The sequence below is a fragment of the Rhinolophus sinicus genome, chromosome 3, assembly GCF_057876585.1.
Source record: "Rhinolophus sinicus isolate RSI-liver-muscle chromosome 3, RSI-T2T, whole genome shotgun sequence".
Taxonomy (NCBI): Eukaryota; Metazoa; Chordata; class Mammalia; order Chiroptera; family Rhinolophidae; genus Rhinolophus; species Rhinolophus sinicus.
Window position 1 is genome coordinate 130,479,887 of NC_142503.1, and position 27,560 is coordinate 130,507,446.

The following is a 27,560-nucleotide window of genomic DNA, read 5'->3' on the forward strand; positions in this document are numbered from 1 at the left end:
TTCTCGGACTGTTTATCCGTGTGCCAGATGCACGATCTCTTGTGCCACCCTGACCGAAGATTCCAACGCTGTGCAGGACGGAAAAAAAAAAAAGTGGGAAGGCTAGGATGGGCCACCGGAGAGAAGCAGAGGAAAGGATGGGAATGTAAGGAGCAGATGCCGGCTCAGCGTCCCTGGCAGTTGGGAGGACAGGTCCTGGAAGGGGCCTTGACCGGTCGCCGTGACGACGGGGGCGGGGCCGGCGCGGGCGCGTCACCCGCCGGCGTTTTTCGGAGTGTGTCCGGTTGCGCGCTGCCACATAGCAGTTGCAGGCTGTGTTCGTGTTCCTCTGCGCTCGGGAATCTGAGGCTCAGCAAGGACTGGTGAGGGTTCCACAGCTGCAGTGGTAGCTAGGAATCCTGCCGGCGTTTACTCGCAGGCTCAGCCATGCCGGCGGTGCTAGGTTTTGAAGGTAGCGCCAACAAGATTGGCGTGGGAGTAGTGCGGGATGGCAAGGTGTTGGCGAACCCGCGGCGGACTTACGTCACGCCTCCCGGCACAGGTGAGTAGGAACTTAGAGTTTGCTGCGCGCTTCTCCGCACACCATCACCTTCCATCTTCTAAACACTAGTGGAGAAGGAGCGCATGGTCCCTTCATAGAGCTTTTGATCTGAGTCTCCGATGTTATGTGACAGTATTAAAATCACAAGGCTGGCTGATGGATAGACAAGTCACAGGCATTTGGACCTGGATCTTCAGGGTTCGTTAAGCTTTTATTTAACATCTTTTATGTGCTAATTTTCAGTTTGCTGCGGGATACAAAAACCGATGTCATGAGCCTCCTGTGGAGTTGGGCATGTAAACAACTTTATATTATAGTATGACAAATAATGTAGATGCAATAAAAATATTCTAGAATGAAAAGGAGTGTAGACTCCCAGGTTAGGTGTCAGACAGAAGTGACTGGCTTTGCAGTCAGTATTCATATTCAGTATTTGTTTTTGGACTTCTTTACTCTTAAAATGGGAATAATACCTGCATCATTGGGTCATTGCATTGGGTCTTGAGAATTAAATAAAAGCACCAGACACATTACAACTTTTAATAGGTGTTATTTGTAAGTTATGTTATATCTTGCCTACCCTCCCCCAAAACACCTGTTTATGTAGGAGAGGGCAACTGATTTGTGTATACCTGGAAAGCCTCCTTGAACAGGTGATGTGACAGGTTACTCGTTAGAAAGATATGTATGTTTAGCATTTTGGCAATAGGAATACAAAGGTGAATAAAATAGCCAGTGTTTTGAGATGCTCATGGTTAAACTGGGGAAACTACAGATAATTATAATGCTATAATTGTTACATGTTAAATACAGTTCTAGATATTTTTGCCACGTTTTCACCTCATAACTAACTGACCATAAGCCAATTTCACTGTAAAAAGATAAAATAACTGGTTGACAGTTTGGTTTACATTTGTCATACGTAATGCATGTAATAAAGCTAGTTGACAGTTTGGTTTCATTTCTTCATTGAGGGAGTTCTTGTAGTTACTCCCATTTTTATATTATGTAAATTGTAACTCTCATAATGGTCTCTACAGTGATGAGTAGACGTGGTGATCTTAAAATAGTGGATGATAACAACTATGTATAAAGCCAGATTGCAAAGCTACATGTAAAGCCAGATTACATACTATACTGAAAAATAACGTCAGTTTCCAAATCTTTCGGTGAGCACAGTCTTCCCTACCACCTGTCAAAACTTAAAGTTTACCTAGCTATGGCAAATATAAAAGAGGCTACTACTTCACAACAGTCTTCAAGAGCATTCATTATCGATTTTTTTAGTTGAAACTAATACCTCTCTTAACAAAGGAAGAGATTATAGCAAAAAAGAAAAAAGACAGTGCTGAACAAGGAGACAAATCAGCAAGCAAAAAAAAAAGTATGATACTATGAACAAAAGACTTTGAAGACAATGTATTTTCTTTTTTTACAATAAAGTTTTCATAAATTTTGTTACTAATTTTTCATGTTTCAATGTTCCTCTTTTATTTTCTGTTATTTTTTACAGTGAAATTGCCTTAGGACCAATTAGTTGTGCCATGAAAATTTTTACGGAAGAAATGCTTGCAGCAAACATGTTACAGCAAACAGGCTTATGACAAAAATACCAAACATATTTAAATACAGTATGTTGAATACAATGCTGTGATCGTGCGCAGAAGTTTGTAGGGTCACAGAGAAGATCACCACAGGGTATAATGTAGATATCACTTGACATGAGTCCTGAAGGCTGAGTAGGAGTTGGGTATGAAGAAGGGCGTTTCTGAGGGGCTGTTCAGCCCAGCTGAACAGGTTGGAAGTAATATATCTGAGTACCTGGAAGACAGATTACTTGAAGAGAATGAAAGGGACTCTTCCTACACTACTAAAAGCCTGTTTTTGACTTCTACCTACCTGTGCTACAGAAAAACCCTATGATCTCTGACCTGTGTTCATTTCCTAGGATTTCTTCCAGGTGATACTGCCAGGCACCACCGAGCTGTTATCCTGGACCTGCTGCAGGAGGCACTAACAGAGGCTGGATTAACCTCCCAGGATATTGACTGCATTGCCTACACCAAAGGTATGGCTGGGTGAGTGGCTGACAGTGGAAGAATATCCTTGGAGCTTGGCCATGTCAAAATAGCCTATAGCTTGCCTCTGCTACCACCACTACCCTGACTCCACCTCTTACATCCCTTCCTTCCTTCAGCTCTGTTTTTTTCCATTCTCTGTAGGATTCTAACTCCCATTTCTATCTCCCTAGGCCCTGGCATGGGTGCCCCACTAGTTTCTGTGGCTGTTGTGGCCCGTACTGTGGCCCAGCTGTGGAATAAGCCATTGCTGGGTGTGAACCACTGTATAGGCCACATTGAGATGGGCCGTCTCATCACTGGAGCCACCAACCCAACTGTGCTTTATGTCAGCGGTGGAAATACACAGGTATTGAGAGTACGCCACCATTCCTTCTTAATTTCTGATGTACTGTACTGGCCACTTTTGTGTTCTTCCTGAGTGGCAGGAACTGCAAGAACAAAGCTGAGCTTGTCTTAACCTAAAATGTGGTACACTAGAAAATCCACAACAAAGTTTGTAACATTGCCAATTGGGCAGAACATAAAGTGACTTTTGTATATGTGGTTATAAAGATGAAGAATTTCCAGTTTAAAAAAGGAAATGGTAGGGATTGAAGCCTTCAAAATAATGAAAGCATTTTCACTTTAATTGTTTTGAAGCTTATTATTTTTCTACGAATGTGTTAGAAATTATAACTAAGGGGCACTACCCAATTTGTTTCTTTATAGTAATTACATGTTTTGTTTTACGTTACTGGTGATAAATATATGGAAGTTGTTATTCTAAGAGTGTGAAAGTATAAATAATTTTTAAAACACTTTATAAATGGTAGAAGATATTTTAAGTTTATAGGTGAAGCCAAAGTTGTTTGGGATATCTTATGAGACCTTTCTTAGATTGGGATTGGAGATCTCCAGCCTTCCCTTCCCACAGAACACCTGATAGAGTTATTGTCAGAAATAGTCATTGTCCTGCCTATGAAAGGCTTTCACACAACTTCACTGTGTGAAATAGTTATTAAAGGTGAAGCACACATTCCCATGAAAATGATGTGGGAACTCTGACAGGTAAAGGGCAAGTAGCTGGTTGGGACCTGCAGGATGGTATATAAGGTGAGGGCCTTGGGGTGTGGAATTAGCAATGGAGGCTTAAAAGAATTAAGAGGAGCAGTGATCGAGTCTTCTCTTTTCCTCTTCCCTTTTGAAGGCTGCTTTGGTGTAAAAAATAAGGAAGATGATTTGGGTGGAGAGGAGTAGATGCTAGAAGAGGAAAGGCAGGAGTTTTTCCTTCCCCTTTTGTCACCAGCCTTTTGACAACAGAGTAAGACCTACATCAGAATGAAAGAAATCCCTAGCAGCACCAGGAAGGGAAAGGGACTTCTTATGGTCTCTAGGAAGCACGCACTGTCAGAAGTATGGAGGATATGTGTCAGTGGGTAAATATTCTCTGTGCTAGGAGTTCAAGTTGATTGCCAGTGCTGAATTGGGTGGGCCATCAGTCCGACCCAATATGGGGTTTTTGAGTTTTCAACTCTACCTCTTCTCTTGTTTACAAATATTACTGCCCTGGAGAGATACTCTAAAAGGACTCTAGTTCCCTGCCTCCAAGCAGCAAAGCCTGTTCCCTAGTCTATACTGTCAGTACAGCTTTTAAGGGATATATGAGTATAAGGAGCCTCCAAGCTAGAAATAAGTATTTGAAAGGCAGTTTGCTTCTGCCCTGACCTAGACTATCTTCTTTAGATTAGGAATCTGCTCTGGAAATCCTCAAGGTAGGTATGTGTGAGCTTTTTCTAAGATAAGAGCTATAAAAAAATCCCACTCAGGGTTTGGCAAAGTGGGTTTTTTCCATTTCTTGGATGCTCTAGTGGCCATGTTGCTCCTCTGCTATATTCGTCCCCAAAGCCAAATGCTCCTCTTTACAGACTTGAGCTTTCATGGACATCCTCATCACCCTTAGGTGATTGCATATTCAGAACACCGTTACCGCATCTTTGGGGAAACCATTGATATTGCTGTGGGTAATTGTCTGGATCGTTTTGCTCGAGTGCTGAAGGTAAGCCATTGGGTTGCAGAGAACATAAGGTGTGGCTGAATTTTGGGGGAGTCATGGAAATGGAAGGAGAAAGCAGTACATTAGCTTCTTAAATGCTTCCTGGATACCTGACTTCATCCTCTTTTTCTATCTGCTAGATTTCCAATGACCCAAGTCCGGGCTACAACATTGAACAGATGGCAAAGCGGTAAGGGAACATAAGGTGGTAGGAGGCTGACTGGTGGGATGCAGGGATTTCCCTGTATGTATATTAGTGCAGTTTGGGAGGGGCATGGAGGATGAGCAGCCAGCTGACTACGGGCTTAATGCCTCATATATTCACTCCCACATAGAGGCAAGAAACTAGTTGAGCTGCCATACACTGTAAAGGGGATGGACGTCTCATTCTCGGGGATCCTGTCTTTCATTGAGGTAAGTGTGAGAGGGGTGAGGAGATAGGCACTTGGCATACTTTTTAATGAAGCATGTCTATTTTGCTCACCATTGTATTTCCTGCGTATAGCATGGTACTGGCCCATATTAGTTGCTGAATATATTCATTTAGCAAACATTTATTGAATATATTCTGTGTGCCAGTCAGTATCCTAAACAATAGTGATAAATAGCATGGAGCAAAACAAAAATCCCTTCCTACTTGGAACTTGCATTCTAACGGGGAAACAGATAAAGAAACAAAAAAGAAGAAGAAAGAGGAGGAAGTAATAAAATATAAAGGGTTAGATGGCGGTAAGTACTGTGGAGAAAACTTCACCAGGGTAAGGGGTGGGGCTGCCAGGGCCAGCATTCGTAATGATTGAATCTTGAATGAATGCTGCTCGTTCTGTAGCTTGGCGCCAGCGATGGACAAAGTGTGACATGGGATGTCCTGGTCAGTTGAATTGTGACACACGGTGATCCTCCAAGTGTACTAATTCTTGCTCTCATGGCGTTCCCGAAGCATTATTCATTGTTGTATCTGTTTGTTTTCCCCTTTAATTGTAGGATGTAGCCCAGAGGATGCTGGGCACAGGCGAGTGTACCCCTGAGGATCTATGTTTCTCCCTGCAGGTAATGGATTCAAAAGCTGGGACAGAAAGGTGGGGCCAGAAGAGTTTTTATATAGTTTTATATAAATTTGGAGCTAATTTTGGGTCCCCTCTGATGTTTTCACCTTGTCTGTCCCCCACAGGAAACTGTGTTCGCAATGCTGGTAGAGATCACAGAGCGGGCCATGGCACATTGTGACTCCCAGGAGGCCCTCATCGTGGGAGGTGTGGGGTGTATGTATCACCGGACTCTGCTCTTTCCTGTTCTTGGGCATGTGCGTCTTTCTACTAGTCTAAATCGCTAGACTGAGGAAATTGCTAGTTTCATTTCTTGTCCTTTGCTTCCCAGTCCTTGGCCCTAGGACACCTTCATTTTCCTAAGTAAATGCACATGAGGTGTACAGCTAGACTGTGGAGAAATGGGTAAAATTAAGCTAATCCTACGCCCTGCCTCGTCATAGGTAATATGAGGCTGCAGGAAATGATGGAGACAATGTGCCAGGAACGTGGAGCCAGGCTTTTTGCCACAGATGAGAGGTAAAGGCCCTTTCCCTTTTCTTGATTTTTTTTGTTTCTCCATTTACTGTGATTTTCCACTCTTAGATCCCAAATTTCATATCTCTTTTTCTTCCCAGATTCTGCATTGACAATGGAGCCATGATAGCCCAAGCTGGCTGGGAGATGTTTCGGGCTGGACACAGGACCCCCCTCAGTGATTCTGGGGTCACACAGAGGTGAGTACCCCTTGGAGGAGGTGGATAGGATTATATGGGAGGTAGGCAAAAATCAACAGGAAAGAGGGTCCAGAATCATGAGGGCAGAAAAGAATGGAAGGTGATGAGGGATGGCCAACCACCAAGTTTTTCCTATTTTTTCACAGGTATCGGACAGATGAAGTAGAAGTGACCTGGAGGGACTGACAAAGTTAACAGGATCAGAGTAGATAGTGCCCTAAGTGGAACCCACAATCTTTATCCTAACGTGGGATTCCTGGCAAGATTATGGTCTCCCCTCCCATCATTTGAACCTCAAGATGACTCAGCAATAAAATATTTTTGGTTTTGTATGTTGGTGATCAGCTTGGGTTTGTTGTTCAGTAACAGTATAGAGATGGCACTGACTAAATTGTTGTGGGTGGGATGGATGGAGAAGGAGGCAGTGTCAGAGCAACGACCTGGCTTTCTGTGCAGGTAACCTTGGGGTTGCTGCTCTGGAGCTAAGGTTGAGGGGTATCTTAGGTATTCTTCTAATATCCCCTTAACAATGGTATAACTAATTTTGGTATCAGGCCTTGTGCTGCTTTTACATTCATTGTCTCATTTAAATTCTCTGAAGTAGATATTCAGGACTTCCCTCAAAATAGTCTGGAGCCAGGTCTAACTTCATACTAATTTTTAACTGAAGAATAAAACTCCCTCCTTCATACATTTATTCCTACATGCATTTTTTTTTAACTTTTATTTATTTAAGTGTGTTTTTCCAGGGTCCATCAGCTCCCAAGTAGTTGTTTCAATCTAGTTGTGGAGGGTACAGCTCACAGTGGCCCATGTAGGGATCGAACCAGCAACCTTGTTGTTAAGACCACCTCACTCTGGGGTGGCCGGATGGCTCAGTTGGTTAGAGTGCGAGTTCTCAACAGCAAGGTTGCCAGTTCAATTCCTGCATGGGATGATGGGCTGCGCCCCCTGCAACTAGAGATTGAAAACAGCAACTGTACTTGGAACTGAGCTTCTCCCTCCACCAGTAGATTGAAGGACAATGACTTGGAGCTGAGGGGCCCTGGAGAAACACACTGTTCCTTAATATTCCCTAATAAAAATTGAAAACAAAAAAAACAAAAAAAAAGAACACCTGGCTCTAACCAGCTGCCCCACTGCATGCACTTCTGTTGGCAGGCTTGAAGGGGGGGCCCCAGACCACACCCACCAGAATTAATCTCATCATGCCCTTTATCTTGTTTATGTCAGTCACCAAGATTTCCCAAACCACTGTCACCTCTCGTCTTTTACACTCTAATAATCATCACTCTTCATTCCCTTTTTTCCCCCCATCTACCTACCTCTTCCAACTCCTGGAATTCTTTCGTGCTCTTCTGAACTAATATGTATCTTCAACTTCTCTGAATTTTCCCTGTACATCCCAGCTCTGAGCCCTCGTTTCTCCTGTGGACTCTGCTTCTGCTATCACCTTAAGTTAACAGTGTTTTCTCTCACACCCATGGTACCACTGTGCCTAGAGGCGGTGCAGGTTTCCTCATTTTTCCTTACATCGTTTTTAGACTATTCTCTCATCCTTAACACACTTCAACTTTGAAATAATGTTAGACTATACCACGTCAATACCACTCCTGTCACAAATCTTGATGATTTCAATATCCATGTAGATTAACTTTCTGATACTCTGGTCTCTCTCAGTTCTTTGCTCCTCCACCCCCACTTCAGTCACTCATTCCCTTGGTCATAGACCTACAGCTATTCTGTATCGCATTCTCAAACATCCCACTCTCCCAGCATTACCTATCTTTCCCGTTCATTGCCTTCAGTGCACTGAGTCCAACAACTCATTCCTTCACCAGGACCTACGATCCATTGATCTTCCTTTCTACTGACCTCATTCCCTCCCCCCACCCCCATGTCTTCATTTCCCTCCTCCAGCTAAAGAGTACTTTGTTACTTTGTCGTAAACACCTCATTCCGTGCCTCTCTCTTGGTTTTGTCATACCCAGCTTTACCTCTACGCCCATGCAGCTGAAAGGGCTAGCAAAAAACAGGCTGACTTGTCTTACTTTAAACTCATCACCGTGGAACTTAATTGGGTCCTCTGTGTTACCTAGCAATATTCCCTAGTCCTTTCACTTGCCCTCTTTTTGATAACTGGTACCTTCTGACCCCTCAAATCTCCAACATCTCCCCCCATTCTCACTGTTGCTTTGGTTCCTATTTCAATGAGAACATAGAAACAATCAGAAAATATTCACAAGCTCTCACCACTACATCTAACCACCTTCCAGCATTTATACCCACATATTCTGCTTTCCCTCTTGCTTTCCCATATACCACTGGTTGTCAACTGGGACTGAATTTGTTCCCCAGAGGCCATTTGGTTGTCACAACTGGGAGGCAGTGCCACTAGCCAGTGGCCAGGGATGCTGCAAAATATCCTACAGTGCACAGAACAATCCCCCACAACAGAATGGGCTAAAATGTCATTGGTGTAAAGGTTGAGAAACCCTGCTATAAACAAACTATCTGTGCTCCTGTCTAAATACTTGTGCAGTAGATCCCATCTTCAAACTTTTAAGGACGTGTCTCAACAATTTTCCGTCTTTTTCTGTAGAGTCAGTATTTCCCTTTCTTTCCTGGATCTTCCTATCAGCACACAAATATGCTGTCATTTTCCTCATCTTACAAATACATGAACCCCTCGACCTCATTTCCACCTCCAATTGCTTCCTAGTTTTCCGACCCAGTTCACAACAAAACATCTTAAAAGAGTTGTCTCCAATTCCTCTCCTCTAGTTCCCTATTTAGTCCGCTCCACCAATACTGTTCTAATCACAGTCACCGGTGGCTTGCACAAACCCAGATCTAATGGTACGTTCTGCTTCTTCCTACATAAGCTGTCAGCAGCGTTTGACACTCCCTCTTTTGAAACATTTTCTTTGCTTGGCTGTAGGACATTCTCTCTAGTTTGCCTCCTGGCTTCCTGACTGCTCTTTCTTAGTCTCCTTTGCTGGTTTCTCCTCATCTCTACAACTTATTAACCTTCTCTGAGTTCAGTCCTTGGACTGCTTCTCTATTTACACACATACCTGTAGTGATTCCACCCAGTGTTAAAACCATTTTAATATAGATGACTCCCAATTGTTTAGCTCCAACCTGGACTTCTGTCCTGACTATCTAGCCTGCCCATTGGCATCTGGACTTGGATGGCATCTCAAATTTACCATGACAAAGTTGTACTTATTTTCTCCTGAACTTACTGTGGTATTATTTTTTTCTTCATTTTTTTTTTTTTTAAAGATTTTATTGGGGAAGGGGAACAGTGTATTTCCAGGACTTTATTTGGGAACAGTGTGTTTTTCCAGGGCCCATTAGCTCCAAGTCAACTTGTCCTTCAATCTTAGTTGTGGAGGGTGCAGCTCAGCTCCAACTCCAATTGCCATTATCAGTCTTAGTTGCAGGGGCACAGCCCACCATCCCATGCGGGAATTGAACCGGCAACCTTCTTGTTAAGAGTTTACGCTCTAACCAACTGAGCCATCCGTCCTCCCCTGTCTTTCTTATTTCAATTAATGACAACTCTGTCGTAGATGTTCATGTCATATCACCTTGGTATTATCTTTGACACCTCTCTCTCATCTCTTCCAACTTATCAAATGTTGACTTTATCTTGAGAATATATCCAGAATCCCATTTCTCCTCATTTCCCCTGCTGCCACCCTAAACTGAGCCACAATTACCTATCTACAATATTATTGCAGTAGCTGGTCTATTGGCTTCTACCATTGCCCACTTACAGTCAATTCTCAACACAGCAGCCAGAGTGAATAGTATTAACATGGAAGCCATATTATGTCACTCTTCTGCTCAAAACCATCCGTGTTTTCCTATATTTGAGTAAAAACCAAAGTCCTTTAAAGCCTGTGAGACCCTCCATGAGCTGTCCCACTGTCATGCAGGGTGTCATGCGGGATCTCAGCTCCCGCTCCCCACATAAGAACACAGGATATGGTGAGGCCAAAAAGGAACACCCACGGAGCCATAGGTAGGGGAGTCATACGACTATATTCTCGCTGGTGGCTGGGTTGGAGACACAGGAAGCAGGAGCCACACTATCCACAACCTGCTGTCCATTTCTCTCTGCCAACCAACCTCATTTTCTAGCTGCAATCCGCAGTGCTAACTGCAATCCGCTCTTGCTAGCTCAGCCACCATCTTCTTGCTAGCCCCCATCTTCTGCTAATGTAGCCACTGCAGTTATATTAGTGGCCAGTGGCTCACTGGTTACAGCTGACGGCCAACTAGCCACAGCTGATGGCCATCCAATCACAGTTGATGGCCATTTACTACCCGAGTGAGCACCTTTCCACATGAGGGCGAGAGCCTGGAAACTGCTCTCCTGGCTCTGTCCCCACACCCACCATTCCCCACTGACTGCTTTGACCTTATTTCCTGCTACTCACTTTGTTCACTCTGCTTCGGCAACATTGGCCTTAAGCACTGAAGGTGTACTGACCCTTCAGGGTCTTTATACTTGTTGCTCCCTCTGCCTGGAAGGCTTTGCCTCCAGGTATAGCTCACTCCATCATAGTCTTAAGTCTTTAGTCAACTTTTTTTCTCTTTTATTAGTGAGGACTTCCTGACAACCGTACTTAGAATTGCATGCCTCCAGCACTTTCTAGCTCCTTTCCTGTTTTTTTCCTCATCATAGCACTTATCACCTTCTAATCTAATAGTTTTATTTATTATCATTGTTTGTCTACTCCCATTAGAATATAAAGTTTCAGATGATCACTTCATAAAGTAAATGTCTAATCACTATGTTGTACACTTGAAACTCATGTATATCAACTGTAATTGAAAAATAAATTTTAAAAAGAATATAAGCTCCAATAGAGGAGGGACTTTTTATCTAGTTTATTCATTGCCATATCAACTCCCAGTACTCGGACTTGGGTCTGGCACGTAGTGGACATTCAGTCAGTATTTGCTGAATGAATGAATGGTTGACGGAGAAGTAAACCAGAGAAATAATCAAAGGACTATAAAGTAAGAGTTGGGCCAAAAGATGAAAAGAATTAGGATTATATGAGTTTGGGAAAAGAGTAACTTTCTGATTACTTACTAAGTAGAAAGTAGTGAAAACACATTTTCATTTACAAAGGATAAACATAAATAGGTTGAAAATGCACTAAGACATAGAAGTTTAAAATGAGAAACTTTGGGATTGAAGACAGAGTGGGATGCAAGTAGAAAGAAGATAAATTCCTCTTCTTGGATATATTTAGGGACAGGACTGAACCCTGCCACTCTAGGCTTGGGCAATTAATTTTATAAATGGGAATCAGGTATGTTTTTACACATTAGTCTTGGGTAGTTATTTGTAAATTTTTATTAATATCATGGGGTGGAATGGATCTTGAAGGGAGGACCTTCTTTGGCACTGTTGCCTCAGTTGGTGATGCTTAGTAGGGAAGTTCTTTCCTTAGCGAGCATTGGGCTCTTGCCTGAGGCTTCCCCACGATAGCCTCAAAGTTTGTGGAGCCAAGAGATCAAAATCATGGCTCTGAGTCCTAAATTGTGGGCTCCTCCTCCTAGTTAAGTCTCCTGAGTCTCTTACAGGGTCAGCATATCCTGCTGATTCCCACGTATGAAGGCAGTGGGGGACGTTTTGCCCCGGACAGCGTCTCCAGCCAGTTAGGGCCCCAGGGCCGGCTGACCGAGGGATCACAGATAGGTTTCTGTGAGGAATGGAACCTGTCCTCAGCTTATCTAGCCATGGGACTAACCCCACCCCTGGCATCTATGTATGCCCTGCAGTTTGGAATTTTCCCAGTCACATGACTATGAGGACAGTATCCTGAGAATATTGTCATAGGACTTCATGAGGACACATGCCACTCTGACTACATGGTTAGGAAGAATGAGCAAAGGACCAGGTGAGCACCCTTGTCAGTCCTCCTCTGGGACAATTGCCCCACTTGCTGGCCCTGTTCCTATAGACCTGCTCTTGGTTTGCCTGCAGGTCTTGCTCAGTGATGTAGCCTGTAGGAGCAGGAGTTTTGAGAGGTACATTCCAGGTCCTCCTTTGGTGGCGGCTTCTGCAACCGATATAAAGTCACCAAGTCTTCAAAAGACTTGGTGGCAGAGAAAGGAAACCCAGATTTAGTAAGGAGCAGATAGTATCTCTCATCCCTGAAATTTCTGTCCTTGGGGATTTAGGAATAAAAGGGCTTCTTTACTCCTCAATTTTTCTGTTTTGCTGCCGAAACTTCTTGCATTTCTTCCAAAATGGAAACCATAAACCCATTCAGATGTAGATGGAGACTACAGCTACTGTTTCCCCACAGCCAGTACTCCCCACTGCAATCCTCTGTCCCCTTTTGCTTGCCAGATGCCAGAATATTCAGTTAAATTATAACTAGTCAGACACTTGCTCCTTTAGGTTCTTAGCTGTGAAGAAGTTCTTGACGTGGTTCTGCACAGTGGTCAGGCTCACTGCGTGGGACAGTACCTGTGGTAGGTGCCTTGTGAGGTGTCCAGATGGACTGAGGAGCCCAGTTCACATCTGTGCAGAGGAAGGGGGCAGTGCAGAGTGATTAGAGGTGGGGCCTCACTTCTGACGTAGGAGAGGAAATGGAGATTTACTGTTGGTAGGTCAGGGCTTCTTATGGGGGTCAGCCTCTTGCTGTCTCTCACTCCCTTACCCACCTACCCACTCACTCACCAGGTTTCTTGTAGAATGGACAGAAGGATAAACAACACAGCAGTGAGTGCTGCTCACCAAGTAAAGATGAACATGAGCAGGCAGAGCAGACAGCCCAGGAGAAAGAGCTAGTGGAAGGAAGGGTGCCAGTGGCAGGGGCGAGTGAATGCAGCCCATCCCTTGTCCAAGCCTCAGTACCACCCACCTTGTACCCCAAGGATGCTCCTCCGACTCTCCCAGGTCCTCCCAGCCCTGGGCCTGATGCCAACACCTGCCCATACCAGCCAGGCGACTGGCTAAGGGGGCGTGGAAACAGCCCGAGTTGATGAGGGCATCGGAGCAGAGGAAAAAGTTAGAGATGATGGGAGCGATGGTGTTCAGACCAGCTTTGGGGCACATGAAAAGTCAGGGTCAGTCTGCAAACGAGTTAGGGATCTAGGTCGGGAGAGTCAAGGGCATCATCTTCTGGCTTCCCTTTCCTTGTACTCCCTATTCCCTACTCCCCACACACACCACCCCCACCACCACCAAGTTAGCAGACATTTTCTTCCACTTTAAGGACTAGAGAGAGAGAAACAAGGCTATAGGGTCAGGCCCTAAAACCCAGATGTAGGGTGGTGGGGGGCATGAAGAGAAAGGCAATTAATGAAGCCATGTGGGAGGGGGGCTGGAGGAGTACTCACCAATAAGGGTGAAACCGACAGCAATGAGGAAGGTGAACAGATAGCCTCACAGAGATTCATTGTTCTTGCCATAGCCTTTCCCTGAAAAGCCAATGACGGGGTGCAGTTTATCCTGGCTGTCACAGCCGCTATAAGAAGGAATGGTGATCATTAGAGGAGGGTCCCAGGGAGAAGGAGAATGATAGCTTCCCACTCTTCTAAAGAGGCAGGAGGGAGTGTGGAGCACAGAGGGAAGAGGTGAGGGAGCGTAGGGATCTTAACAGGAAGGAAGGATAGAAGGAGTAGAGTGTGGTGAGATCTCTGGGAATGTGCAATGGGAAAAACTGAGAGGAGGCAATGGAAGAGTGATGCCCTCCCCAAATGTTGCCTTGATTTATGAGCAGACTTTGAATTTTGCTATGTGAGCTTGGATCATCTCTGATAGACCAGCCAACCACAGTCATCACCATCTAACTCCTGGTTGCTGAGACAAAGCCCTCTTTTGCTCTTCCTCCTGAAAAAATTAGACTCCTAGGATGGCCCTGTCTACTTACATTCTCTCCTGTCTTCCACAAGTCTCTTGCTAAGGTACCAACTAATTCTAGGTATCTCTTGCTCAGGTACCTAGGTAGAATTTGAAGACTGAAACAAAGCAGAAGACAGGGTAGCACTGATGATTCCTGCAGACATCAGGCGACTGAAGGCAAACACCATGCTCATGGCGTGAGGAGAAGGGCAGGCAGAGGCAGAATCAATGCATTCCAGAAGCAATGCCTTCCACCCACATTTTCACCTAGCTTTCCCAGAAGTTTCAGGGCATATTCAATTTTATCCCATCTTTGAAGGTTTTATGCCTCCCATATGAATTCACTTAAGGATTACTGGTTTTTAGGCATCTACTCTATGCCCAGCAGTGGGCTGGGTAAGGTTTATCTCTCAAATCTTCCCCTCTGGCACACTCACCTGGTGGTGATGTGAGAGCCCACAGAGGCAGGACCCTTGCTCTCGACAACTGCTGCAATCCCTGCCATACTGGCACTCTGGCCCCAGGCAGCTCCCATTGTGCACACCTATGTCAGTCCTATTTCCTGAAGCATCTCAAATTATACAGGAGCCTGGAAATGAGATTACAGACACATATTCCTCCATGGGAGAGAGGACCCATCCCAATGCAGTAAGACTATCTAGGTACCACCAGTGTTAGGGGTGAGTGGAAGTGCATGCATGGGGCAGGGGTAGGGGGAGACCAAATCTGATAATCAAAGAACACCATACAGGTCATGAATGAAATGAGGGATGGGGAGAAATGGTAAAGGAGGAGGGGGCTGAATGTAAACGACTTATACTGTATTTGGTGAACTCAGAGTAGCAGAAAGCAGGGCTCCAGGTCATTCTGCACAAAAGGCAGGAGTGGAGGACCTTACTAATGGTGGCAGAGATGTCCAAGTAGGAAAGTGTGGTTCACATGATGGCAAGAAGGGTTCCTTTGGGGATAGCTGTATCAGGGTCCTAGGAACAAAAGTTGAACCATTGGTGGAGAAAGAAGATGGGAGACAGAGTGTGTTCCGTGCCTGGACATCCTTCTCACCTCGAGGTTCCCAGAGATATTGGTCCTAGTGAGTACCCCAGTGGCTGAAGAGAAGATGGACAACATACCAAAGAAACTGCGCTCTGGACCACACCACTGTGGGACCGTATAGTCCAAGAAAATGCTCCCTACAGAAAAGAACAGAGAAAATATGGATTTTTCAGAAGCACCTCCTGGCTTCCCTTCATTCAGCAAAGATCATTACCCCCTCCACCCAGTTTAGTGTCGGTGACTTAGGTTAGGCTGGGAAGAATAAGGGAACTTTGCGAACTAGCCAGCCCGGGGCCTTAGAGAACTTGGAGTGGTCTAATGGTCAATTTGCAAATGACATGGAATCAGAAGTCAAGGGGTCTTTTCTGAGGAGGTTTGGGCTAATGTGACATTCGGAGGCACTCATTCCTTTTAATGCACTTCTCAGCCAGCTTCCCACTGTCTCACTAGGTACCCAAAGAAGCCAATGGCTTGTTGGCTGGGATTTATGGGGAGGAGTGTCCCAAACAGGTAGTTGATAAAAAAAGAAGAATCAGGAAGAAGAAGATAATTGGGGCCTGGAACACCACAAATGAAGAAATACAAACAAAAAAACAGGAGAAATGTGAGTGGAAGGGGAGGAGTAACTACTATTCTGCCTCTTCTCTTCCTGTCTCATCTTCTTACTCCTCTCCAATCCCCTAGTTTCCTTTCCCAGTGGACTCTTCCCATAAGAGTGTGGCTAAAAGGGTGGCCTTTTTCTTCTTGCCTCAAACTGCAAAGTGTCCCTTCCCATGCCAGAAGTGTGAACCTCAAGATGGTCAGTCTCTGGGAGCAAGAAATAGCATTTCTCATCTGCTAGTCTTGTCTAGTGCTCGTCCCAACAGATCCTCAGAATGAGTCCGTACTTTCCCCTTGAAGATCTGGCGTGTGGAGTCTCTCCCAGCAAAATTGTCTAATTTCAGGTCAGGGTCCCTGGAGATCTGCTCTGCCAGCTACACATGCAAAATCCCACATCTCCCCATGTTTGGCCCCTCCCGGATCTGTGTAGCTCTCACTGCCATCCCGTCAGTCTTCTCATCCCCATCTTGATTACCCCTTGCCTGCCTTAGACTTCCACACCATGCAGGTCAGCGTCTCACCAAGAAAGACAGTCACAGTCACCATGCCCACCACCCACAACCCATTTTTGGGATCCATGTCCCACAGCTGCACCCCATGCTCCTAGAATTGCAGAACACAGAGCTAGGGGGGTCACAGAGACTTTGCTGGCTCATTAGATGCCTCCATCTAATTCTTAAAATGACTTGCCCAGGCTGGGTGGTCAGCTGACTTGAGAAAAGGGTGCACCGAGGGTAGGGGTGGGCAGTTCCTGGAGCAGGTCAGAAAGGGTGTCGACAAAGCTGCCACGTGGAAAGCCACAGCTACCGTGTTGGTGAAAGTGAAGGTGGTCTGTCCCAAGAGAACCGCCAAATCTGGAGCCCAGGCTGTGCGAGATAAGGAAATATGCCGCCTGAGAAGAGAGGAAAGAGGAGCCAGTCTGTGGTCTCAGCAATTTCCGACAGGACTGGGGACACTGAGAGATAACAGAGTCACAACAGCCCTGACTTTGCCATTGGTGGAGGTGGCTGAGACAGGATGGTGACTGAAGCTGAGAGCAGGATAAATAGCCCTGTGAGCCTTGGAGTGGGGATGGGAATGAGACGCCTTTAATTTTCACTCAGGCTGTGTCCTCGAATCACTTCCTACTGCCCCGCAGAGCCCTGAGTTGACACCTGTGCCCACCTGAGCAGTAATCCAAGGCAGCCACAGATAGAGAGGATGATGCCCCAGATGTTAAGCATGCAATGGATTTGGGGGAGGAGGGTCAGGTTAGAGAGGAACCTAGGTCACCCTCAGACCCCCTTCTCTCCAGAGAAGTCTGGAGCGAAGTTCCCTCTTCCCTGCCTAGATCCCAACCTTTGGGAACCCTGAGCTCTGATCCGCTACCATGACTCCCATGACCCAGCCAAAGTGCACTTCTTGAGCATTGCCAGGCCTGGCCCCCGAATTCTCCCATCATCTTCTTAGGAGTACAGCACAGACCAGGCTGAGATGCCGAGACCCTTCTCCAGCCAGCACATCATCAACCAGGAGGAAGCCTAGTCCACCTGGAGGTGCTGTGGGGGTGCGGGTGGATGGTGTTAGTCCCAAGGCTTTAATGGAGGTGGATGGTGGCCCAGAACAGCCGGTTTTATCCAAGCTCCCTGAATTCGCTGTGGGGCATGTGTCACCGTGGCAGAGCCACGCATCCTCCAGAGACAGTCCCAGGACCATGGAGTTGGCATAGATCTCAGCGTGGGTTCCAGTGTCCTCCTTGGTGGGAGGGTTGAGGGGGGTGATGGAGTACAAACCAACCTGTTATGTCTCCACCGGATGGCGGTTCACCCTCTGAATGGTGGGGTACTCAATGTGCTGGCCGTGTTGTCTCGCTGTGAAGAAGCCTTAGGAGGGGTCTGAAATATCCTAATTGGGGGGAGAGGGTGCAGAGGGTGGTCATCATCGCCCCTTTTGCGGTCCAGGACAACCACAGGCTGCGTGTCTCCGTCGAGTCCCGCTACCCGGGTTCGGTGGGGGGACCAAAGCGTCAGGTAGGGAGCTGGGACAGCTCGGAGAGCCGGACCGGAGGGGCGGTGCAGTGCTGAGCAACTCACCCGACCGTCCCTCCCCAGCACGAACACCACCCCTCTCTCCCGCGTCGTAAGGAACAATCTTGCTTTGCTCTCAGGTTAAGTCAGATTGTCGGGTTAATCTACCCAGCCTGGATCAACCTTTATATAGGCCAGGGAATCCAGCCCCAGCAGCCCTTGGCCTGTCCTACCTACCTCCCCGCGAGAGGGGAGGGAAGGGTGAGCGCTGCCTCCTTCTATAAAAGCCTTCGTGAGGATTCCTGAACTGCGGGGAAAAATGATTGCCTGGACTTTGAGGTCTCAGGATGAGAAAGGGGTGTTGTTCCGGGCAGAGGGAGTGGCTGTTGGTGCCCTGCCTCAAACAGAGAACGCTTGCACCCCCCAAGCCCTTCCAGTCCGGGACTCCGGTCGCCGCAGCCACAGCGATCAAGCCCACATTTCACTATCTGGTCGTCATCCCAGCGACCAAGGTGTTAGATTCCTCCAGACACTTCTGAAGACAGGGTTGGGTTTCGCTGTCTCACCACCGACCCCACCTCGGGAGATGGAGGAAACCCCGCACTGGGGGTAGGTCACCTAGGGTACCCCGTCCCTTCACCTCCCCTTCCCCTCCGCCCTTTACCGACTCACCCTGGTTATGTTGGCGCTTCACGTCAGTATTCTTTGCTCCAAGGGTCTCAGCTTTACCGTACACGGAAAAATCAACAAAGCCCAGGATTGACCCAAAACACGCTTTACTCCTCTTGCCCCACTTACCCGCGGGTCTGCGCGGCGCAGACTCTCCCCCCCCCACCCCCCCAGCCCCGTCGGGTGAGGGCAGCCTTTCCGTCCTGGTCACTGTACCCGTTCCCCACATACTCCTTGGCATCCGAATTTGCCTTGCTCAGCACCAGGACATGACCTACAGGTGGAAGGAGAAGGAGGTCACCTCGGGTCGGGGCCCAGGGGATTGGATGTCGGAGTCTGGGCACCCGGAGCCCAGGTCCAAGCCCGCCAGCGCAGGCTATAATTAGCCGGGTGCGACTGCTGACCCGGATGCCCAGCGAGTTCCCTCTGCCACGCTGCCCGAAGTAGATCAGGCTCAAGTGAGAGGGCAAGTGGAACCCCGGTGTCTCGGGAGGGCGACTATCTAAATGGGGGCAAGACGGGGGGGTATGGCCCCGGGTAGTGCATCTTTACACAGGCTTCTTGCACGCTTTGCTGCACCTCGGGAAACCCATAGTTGCGCGGTACAGCCTGGCTGCTCAAGCCTTGGAGTGGAGGGCGGGGGCTTGGGGCAGCAGATGGGGGTCGGGGGGAGTGGTTGAAGGGTTTGAAGTAGGGAGAGGGACTGACTCGTCGCCGGGCTGGAGGCAGGGGTTCCTCCTGCCTCTCTGGGTCAAGTTCTGACCCCCTCCTCTCTTCTCTCTGCTCACCTCCAGCAATCCAGCGAACCTGGGCCATGAGCGTGTCGGAGTCGGCACCTCGTCCTTCCAACCCGGGGCGCGTCTCTCTCCCCGTACAGAAGGACGGCCTTGGCTTGCCTTCGCCGGGCCTGAGAACCCCCTCCTGGCCTCGGACCCCGGACGAGGATCCAGGTTTGCCCCCCTTTCCTCTGGAACAGCCTGGTTCCAGGTCCATGCCCCAAGGGAACCTTCCCTCTCCAGCCTTGTCCCTAGAGGACGAGGAGGACGAGGAGGATGAGGATGGAGGAGATGCGGGGGAGTCTGAGGGGCTGCGCAGCGAGGAGCACCTGAGCCAGTTTTTCGCGGAGGCGCAGCGGCTGCGGGAGCAGAGGTTGTTGCTGGATGAAGAAGTGTCAGTCCGGGGACGAGTATACGGGGTGCATCGAGTGATCCTGGCAGCAGTTAGCAGCCTCTTTCGAGACAGGCTGAGCGGCGTTGGTCCACGATCTCCCTTCAGCCTCGACGTGGCCCCCGGGGCCTGGGAGGCCGTGCTGACCTTTGCCTATGAGGGGGTGCTGGGTCCCGCCCCGCTGGAGGATGTGCTGGTCGCTGCTGAGGCCCTGGGAGCGCCCAGGGTGAAGGCCGCGGCCCAATGGAAACGCGAGAGGGCTGGAAGCGCCCAGAAGGATGAACAGCAGCCCAGTCAGGCAGAGGAGCTGAGGGAGAACCTGCGCAGCATCGAGCTCCTATACCAAGAGGGCGTCGGGTGTGACCTGGAGCTAGAGGCTGGCGGCTGCCGGCTGTGGGGTGAGGGCCTGTGGGGCATTATGTTACTGCAGGTGCAAATGCTACGGGAATGGTGTGTGCACGCAGCAGACGGTTTGATCCCTGCCATAGTGATTTTGATCCCTGCTGCAGACAGAATTTCCCTGGGGTGGCTTTTGGTGCCTGTCCTGACTGACTGAGGGTGGGGCATGCGCAGTTAAGTTGTTTTCCTAGGAGCTCTGACAGATTTAAGCTCACTCTCTGCACTGTAGCTCTTCCTGTGCCCAGTAACAAGGAATTTCCAGCCAACTGGCTGAAGCTAAGGGTGTAGCACATGCCAGTAGAACAAGCAGAAAGTGATTGACACACAGGGATGAACCAAAGGCCCTTTTTGGCATCTTCTATTTAGAACACAGGAAAAACCAGGGGAATATCATGGAAAAACTTAGTGTGTCCTTTCACCTAAGTGTGCTTGACACTATGGCAGATGTGATCCTACAGATAATGAGCAAGGTCTGATACTGTTTTGCCAGAATCTTAAGGCTACCAGGCCATGGCACTTTGAAGTTAACTCTGTTCATCACCAAGAAAGCTAAGGAGGCTTGAATAAGTTGAGTATTATTTAGATTCTACTAACATAGTGAGGTACCGGGTACCATGAATTGTTATGTATGCCATCTCTTTTAATTCCCACCAAAAACTAGTGAGACAGGTACCATTATCCCTAGGTGCAGACAAAGAATATTAAACTCAGAGATGTTAACTGGTGAGAACCTGGATACAAGCCCACATCCAGTAGCCGAGTCAGCTTTCACTAGGCCATGCATTGCCTCCTATGCAGCCAAATCAAAGGCTTATAGGAACTGGCAAGTAGAGTTGGAATGCAGACACACAAAGTTTCAAATTAAAAGGGATTAGTTTAGAGATTATCTAGTTCAGCTCTGACACTTTATTGATAAAGAAATCAGACTTCAAGAAATGTCTAGTATCACGTAGCTACTGCTCATTAAAGGAATGACTGGGACCCAAAGTGCTTCTGGGACTCCCAGAAGGAAAAGCATCTGTCTAAGCTTGGGCTGCTGTGATAAAAATACCATAGACTGGGTGGTTTAGCAATGGAAATTTATTTTTCAATTCTGGAGACTGCAAATCCAAGATAAGGGTGCCAGCATGGTCAGGTTCTGGTTAGGGCCTCTTCCTGGTTTGCAGAGAGCCACCTTCTCACTGTATTTTCAGTCGGGGGTTGGGGGGGGGGGGGGGGGAGAGAGAGAGAGAGAGAGAGAGAGAGAGAGAGAGAGAGATTGATTGAGAATATTTCTCTCATGTCTCTTTATAAGTGCACTACCTAATCATACCTAATTACCTCCCAAAGGCATCACCTACAAATCTGAAAACACCATCCCATTAGGACTTCATCATGTGAATTTGGGGGGACACAAACATTCAATACACAGCAGATCTCTAAAGTGTTTATCATTTCTGATAGTACTAGATGGAGGGGTCAGGATTTAAAATTTCATGGTTATAAAATCCTCACTAGGGTTTGGAACTTAAACATATTTATATCACTGTTTTCATTTCCCTAAGAAATATCCCAACTTAATGGTGGGAACCTGTCACTTAAAATTCTAGGGACTAATGATGAGTAAGAGGGGCAATACAAGGGGCTGTGAGCCCTTTCACAGTTGGCTCTGAGCTATAGGTGGATTGATGATATGGTATGAGATGGCTTACCTCCTTTGAGGAATGCAGGTTCTTCAGGCAATATGTGTTTGAAAGCTGTTACCGATGTTTACCACTTGGGAGGCACCGAGCCACTACCTTCTACTTACAAAAGCAGTGGAAAGCCATATCAACGTCACCTGCCTTTTGAGACAGGTGAATGTGCCACAAATGGTCAAAGCACCCCAAGGTTCATAAGCCTCACCGGGAGCTTGGCCCTGTGTCATCTGCCTGAGAGGACTTCTAGCAGCATATCCACCCTGTATTATGAAGCATTTCAAACACAAAGCAAAGAGACCAGTAAGATGTATACCCAGACACCCATCACCCCCAGTTAATAATTAACATTTTAATATATTTATTTCATCTTTTTATTTAATTTATTTTTTGCTGAAGTTTAGGGTAGATCTGTGACATTTTACTCAGAAATACTTGGGCTTGTGTCTCTTTAAACGAGGACATTTTTCTCATATAAACATAATACCTTTATCATTTCTAACACAATTAACAATAATTCCTTCATATCATCTAGTCCACATTGAAATTTTCTCACTTGTCCAAAAAATGTCTTTTAGAGCTGGTTTGTCAACTCAGGGGCTAATCAAGGACTTTGCTGTACTTAGACACATGTCTCTTAACATTCCTTTACTCTGGTACAACTCTCTTTCCCTTTTTTGTGACTTGACTTATTGAAGAAACACAGCTAGTTATAAAATGCTCCATCTGTATGTGTTTTCCCTTCTGGTTTTGTTTAACTTGTTCCTTTAGCCCCTTAATTTCCTATAAACTTCAATTTAGATCTAAAGGCTTGATTAGATTTTAGGTTAAACATTTCTGTCAGAATACGTTATGGGTGATACCACGCATGCACATGAATTACATTAGGAGGCATATGAGATTTAGTTGTTTAACAGCATTTGTTAATACAACAATTTCAGTGTCATGGGGGCCATGCTGATAAGCAGGAAATCGGCACACAGATATGCTCATTGCAGCCTGACATCAGTGACAGTGGATGGTGAAGATATGCCCAAACAGGCCCTGCATGGAAATAGAAAATAAATCACTTCCTTTCTCTAGGACTCAGTTTCCTTATCTTAAAAGGAGCAATTGAAGTAGATGATTTTGAAGGTTTCCAGTTTAAAATCTCATGATTCCACGAATTATACCAAGGTGAGGAGGGAGTGTGCAGAGGAAAGCTAGAACACATGAAAAATTTTACACAAGATCTTGGGCAAGAAGAGATGGCAGTCAGAGTAGGTTGGGTCACAGTCATTCCTGAGTGTGGAACCACTTTCTGAGTAAAATCTGATAACAGAATTGTTAGTGTCAGTCAGTGGCTCTTACAATTGTAAAGAACTTTATTCTGTGCACAATATAGAAAGACCTGTGTAATTTGACCATAAGTCGTTGAGGTTGATTTTGTGCCCCCCTTTAGCAAGTGCTGTCTATAGCATCTTCTCAACTTGATCTATCAAGACTCTTTTTCTAATTGACCTGTATCAGAAAGACTAAAGCAATGTTTATGACAGTGTCTTCTGGACACTAACATGAGAATCATGCAGGGTGCTTGAAAACGTTAAAATACAAAATCCTAGGATCTCCATCCAGACCTCCTGAATCAGAATCTCCAGGGGTGGGTTCCTGAAATCTGCATTTTAACGAGCAACCCTTGGTATTCTGATGCACATCTCAGTTTGACCTGTGGCCTTGGGTGGTTGGTCCAAAGTTGGGATTGTGAAGTTGGGGTATTGCTTAGTACTTTGCAACACTCTGGATCCCCTCTGCTTCTTCCTCCTGCAGTGCACCGAGCAGCCCTGGCCTGTGGCAGCGAGTTCTTTGGGGCCATGCTCCTGAGTGGAATGAGGGAATCCCAGGGCACAGAGGTGTCTCTACACACCATGTCTGCCCAGGACCTGCGACTCCTCGTCTCTTTTGCCTACTCTGGGGTTGTGCGGGCAAGGTGGCCAGGACTGCTGAGAGCTGCCCAGGCTGCTCTGCAGTACCAGAGCGCCTCCTGCCTGGCTCTGTGCCAGAGAGCCTTGGCACGGGGCCTCAGCCCTGCCCGTTGCCTGGCCCTGTTCCCCATGGCTGAAGCCCCCGGATTGGAGAGGCTCTGGAGCAAAGCCCGTCACTACCTCCTCACCCACCTGCCTGCAGTGGTTTTGTGCCCCACTTTCCCTTCTTTACCGTCTGCCTGGCTGGCCGAGCTCCTGGATAGTGATGAGCTACACATGCAGGAGGAGTTAGAAGCCTTTGTGGCTGCACGGTGCTGGCTAGCTGCCAACCCTGAGACCCAGGAGTCAGAGGCCAAGGCCCTGCTTCGATGTGTCCGCTTTGGCCGTATGTCCACCAGGGAGCTGCGGAAAGTACGGGCAGCGGGGCTGCCTCCACCCCTGTCTCAGGAATTGCTGCATCAGCTGATAGTGGAGTCTGAGATTCCAGGTCAACAGAGGCGGAGGGAGCCTGACCAGGCTCTGGTAGTGATTGGTGGGGACGGGCTCAGCTCAAACATGGCCGTAAGGCAGCCATCCCGAGGAGTGTGGTGGGCCCGGGCCTTCTGCTGTGGCATGGGACTGGTTCGAACTGTGGAGTGGGGGCGGCTGCCTGCCCTGCCAGCCCCAGGGCGCTTCCGGCATGGGGCTGCGAGCCTAGCAGGAAGTGAACTCTACGTGTGTGGGGGACAGGATTTCTACAGCCACTCCAACATCCTGGCTTCGACTCTCAGGTATGGCCCCACAGTAGACAGCTGAGGGAAATTGCTGGCCCAGCCAACCATAGACTCCCAGGGTCACTCTTCCCATCTCTTGTCACACTGTGTCTAGGTGGGACCCCAGTCAAGAGGACTGGGAAGAGATGGCACCTTTGTGCCAGGCTCGGAGTTTTTTCCCCCTCGTGGCACTGGATGGACTACTTTATGCCCTGGGTGGACGAGCCAATGGTGTTGCCCTCAACTCTGTGGAGACCTATAACCCTGAGCTCAATGTCTGGAGGTGAGCAGGGAAGGGGGAGGGGCTGTTTCTCGGCATCAAGGAGAGACTAAGGGACTTGGAAGAGAAGGAGAGATGAGGATGATTGTTGCCTGATCATGTGCCCTGTTCTCCCTCAGGCCAGCACCTGCACTTCCAGCACCACGTTTTGCCCATGCAGCTGCTGTTTTGGAGGGTCGGTTGTATATCAGCGGTGGCTGCAACAGGTCTCACCAATGCCTTGCCTCATTGCTGCACTATGACCCCAAACTTGAGAAGCCGGGGACACTTCTGAGCCCTATGGGGGTGCCTCGTGCTGGCCATGTCATGGCTGCTCTGAGTGGGCGGTTGTACGTAGCAGGTGGGCTAGGTGAGACTGGGGACCTGCTGAGCTTTGAGTCCTATGAACCAAGGACTGATAGTTGGACTCACCTGACTCCCCTGCCCTCCCCCCATGTGGGGGCTGCATGTGCTGTGCTGCAAGGGGAACTCCTGGTGCTGGGGGGCTACAGCCACCGTACTTATGCCCTCTCCCACCTTATCCATGCTTACTGTCCTGGCCTGGGCCGATGGCTCTGCCTGGGAACGCTGCCAAGGCCTCGTGCTGAGATGCCTGCCTGTATCCTGACACTGCCTACTGTGCAGCACATAGCTTTGGGTTCCACACGGCACCAAACCAAACCTGCTGGGTGAGGGGGGAGCGGCAGTGGATGGGGGGAAGAAGGTATAGGACACATCAGAAAAGAAGGGCAGAGATTACAGGGGGAGAAAGATAGTAGATATTCTAGTACAGTGCTTTATAACTCAAACTGGTTTTGAACATATGATCTTTACTGAGGAAAAGGTAGTTTCAAAATTCCTGGGGAAAGAGCATTGGGGAAGGGGAGACAGCTGAATACCTAGGTTAGGAGAGCAGACCCAGAAGCAACTCTACAAGGTTTAGGGACCCTGGTATGATTCTTGGCGGGGAAAGTACATCTAGCTGGGAAGACAGTCAAGAAGCTCCAGGAGCTAAGGTGTAGGGCCCATGAGAGGACAGTTAGAAAAATGATTCTGACCAATGGATCAAGAAGAAGAACGTGGAAAGTCCATCCATGAATGAGTTTGAGGAGTTGAGGAGGAAGGGCTGTAATTGCTGAGCCCTTCCCTTTTCCAGGACTTGCTCCTCTCTCCAATACATGGGACACCTGAACCCACTTGACAATATTCTTTCTCACATAACTTGTAGGCCCAGTCTAGCATTTCCTCAGCCCACACGCTGCAGACTGCCCTTAAGAACCTCTTGGTTTTCAATCTGAGGTGTAAGTTCCCATCTGGACAACACAGGGGCTTGAGAAGCCAGGGCGTTAAGGTGGGAGTGCTGCCCGTGGGGCAGATGAGGAGGGCAGAGGCCACGTGGGGAGGCACCATGGTGGGAAAGGGATGATACGAGGTTTGAGGGAATGGAGCAGAAGTCAGAAGGCTGACTGGCTTCTTTCCTTCTCTTTGGGGTGAGTTGAAGGATCAGGAGTGAAAAGAGGATAGTTGTGGTGTAAGAGAAATGTGAAAGGCAGACAAGACCGTGAAAATTGGTTTTCCCTCTTTCTGTCTCTTTCCTCCGAAGTTTTTTGAATCCATTCCCCGTCCCCTTTTTGAGTCAGATGCTTTCTCTCTCCCTTCTTCCACTCTGTTCTTCTTTCGTTTTTTTCTTCTTTCTTTTCTCCTTTTCCCCGTCACAGTTATTAAGTTACCTACTATGTGCCAGGCTGTATTCAAGACACTAAGGATACAAAAGTCAGAGAACTCCTGACCAGCAGACAGACTTGTAAACAAATACAAGTTTTGCAGTGGACTTAGAGGTGTGCACACTTACCTCTTGCTTCATGAGGTATGAGCGCCCAGAGGATGGAGGAGTGAACTCTGCCCAGGGAAGGCTTCTATTAGGGAAGGCATCACCATCAGATGGGTGTAGTTTGGACTGGATCTTGAAGTCCTCCTGACTCACAAGTTGGAGACGGAGGAAGACATTCCAGTCAGAGAAGGGAAGCAAGTGGGGAACGTCAGAATTCCAACAGTTCTTCAGAGAATCCTGCTGCTGTGGCCAGCCTACTCTCTCCTCTGGAGCTTTCTGAAGACAATGGCTTTCGCTTAGTGATTGTATGCTCCCTCCATCCACAACTCCCCTAAATCTTTCCTGTCTGTTATTTCCATTTCTGACCCTTGAGCAGCTTAGGGCAAGGAAGGGCCAGTCCTTTTTGCCTAAATCAATTTTCTATTACCATGTTTATTACGATTCTTATGCTCCTAAGGGTGAGATGAAGGAGACTCCCTTGCATCTTTTTTCATCCTGGCCCTGGAGGTACTTGACATGTTTTTGTGCGGTTTTTTTTTTCAAGATTTCATTATTTTATTAAGGTTGTTTTTTCTATATCTCTGTTTAGGAACATAGTTGAAAATGAGGAGGGGTAAGTAGGAAATATAAAAGAGAAAAAAAATTGAAGAAGACAGGGAAGAAGGAAATTGGAGGCATTGAAAAACTACGAGGATTGGGTCTTTAGGGTAAATTGTGAACATTGTGAACATGTTCTTTATGATTTGTACAAGAAGACAGGCTTAAATAAAGGTTTCCCCATGATTAAATCATTCTTGTCTGAGTTTCTTTATTATGAAAAACATTCAGTTTCCCCTGTAATTTGGTTTCTATCTCCACCACACTACTGAAACTACTCTCATTGTCACCG

At 47.4% G+C, this 27,560-nt stretch overlaps 2 protein-coding genes and 1 long non-coding RNA gene across 9 annotated transcripts; 2 read left to right on the forward strand and 1 right to left on the reverse strand.

Annotated features, from left to right (window-relative positions):
* OSGEP (O-sialoglycoprotein endopeptidase) lies at positions 1-15,423 on the forward strand. 4 transcript variants are annotated; one of them, XM_019718497.3, is made up of 11 exons: positions 1-541; positions 2,490-2,609; positions 2,793-2,968; positions 4,562-4,657; positions 4,795-4,844; positions 4,990-5,068; positions 5,639-5,704; positions 5,826-5,916; positions 6,144-6,219; positions 6,318-6,416; positions 6,563-6,748. In XM_019718497.3, exons 1-11 carry the CDS (start codon positions 427-429, stop codon positions 6,600-6,602), a joined length of 1,008 nt encoding a protein of 335 aa, XP_019574056.3. In that variant the 5' UTR covers positions 1-426; the 3' UTR covers positions 6,603-6,748. The 4 variants fall into 4 exon arrangements, 3 of the variants coding, with proteins under 3 accessions (XP_019574056.3, XP_074184051.2, XP_074184052.2); XM_074327950.2 differs by lacking the exon at positions 6,563-6,748 and adding an exon at positions 15,375-15,423 and having other exon boundaries at positions 108-541; XR_012494796.2 differs by lacking the exon at positions 6,563-6,748 and having other exon boundaries at positions 108-541; positions 5,826-5,957; positions 6,318-6,380.
* LOC109438532 (uncharacterized) lies at positions 11,307-18,845 on the reverse strand. Of its 3 annotated transcripts, none has more exons than XR_016020837.1 (7): positions 18,756-18,845; positions 17,728-17,835; positions 16,642-16,843; positions 15,361-15,488; positions 14,736-15,281; positions 13,794-13,921; positions 11,307-12,972 (listed from the first exon to the last, which is right to left on the reverse strand). It is a non-coding gene; the product is annotated as an uncharacterized LOC109438532 (long non-coding RNA). The 3 variants fall into 3 exon arrangements; XR_016020838.1 differs by having other exon boundaries at positions 16,642-16,817; positions 18,630-18,761; XR_016020836.1 differs by having other exon boundaries at positions 18,630-18,761.
* On the forward strand, positions 18,432-27,459 carry KLHL33 (kelch like family member 33). 2 transcript variants are annotated; one of them, XM_074327947.2, is made up of 6 exons: positions 18,432-18,566; positions 18,907-19,092; positions 19,421-20,191; positions 23,675-24,599; positions 24,697-24,864; positions 24,981-27,459. In XM_074327947.2, the coding sequence occupies exons 3-6, from the start codon at positions 19,441-19,443 to the stop codon at positions 25,531-25,533; spliced, it is 2,397 nt and encodes a 798-aa protein (XP_074184048.2). In that variant the 5' UTR covers positions 18,432-18,566; positions 18,907-19,092; positions 19,421-19,440; the 3' UTR covers positions 25,534-27,459. The 2 variants fall into 2 exon arrangements, with proteins under 2 accessions (XP_074184048.2, XP_019574054.3); XM_019718495.3 differs by lacking the exon at positions 18,432-18,566 and having other exon boundaries at positions 18,958-19,084.
* Positions 27,460-27,560: the final 101 nt, after the last annotated feature.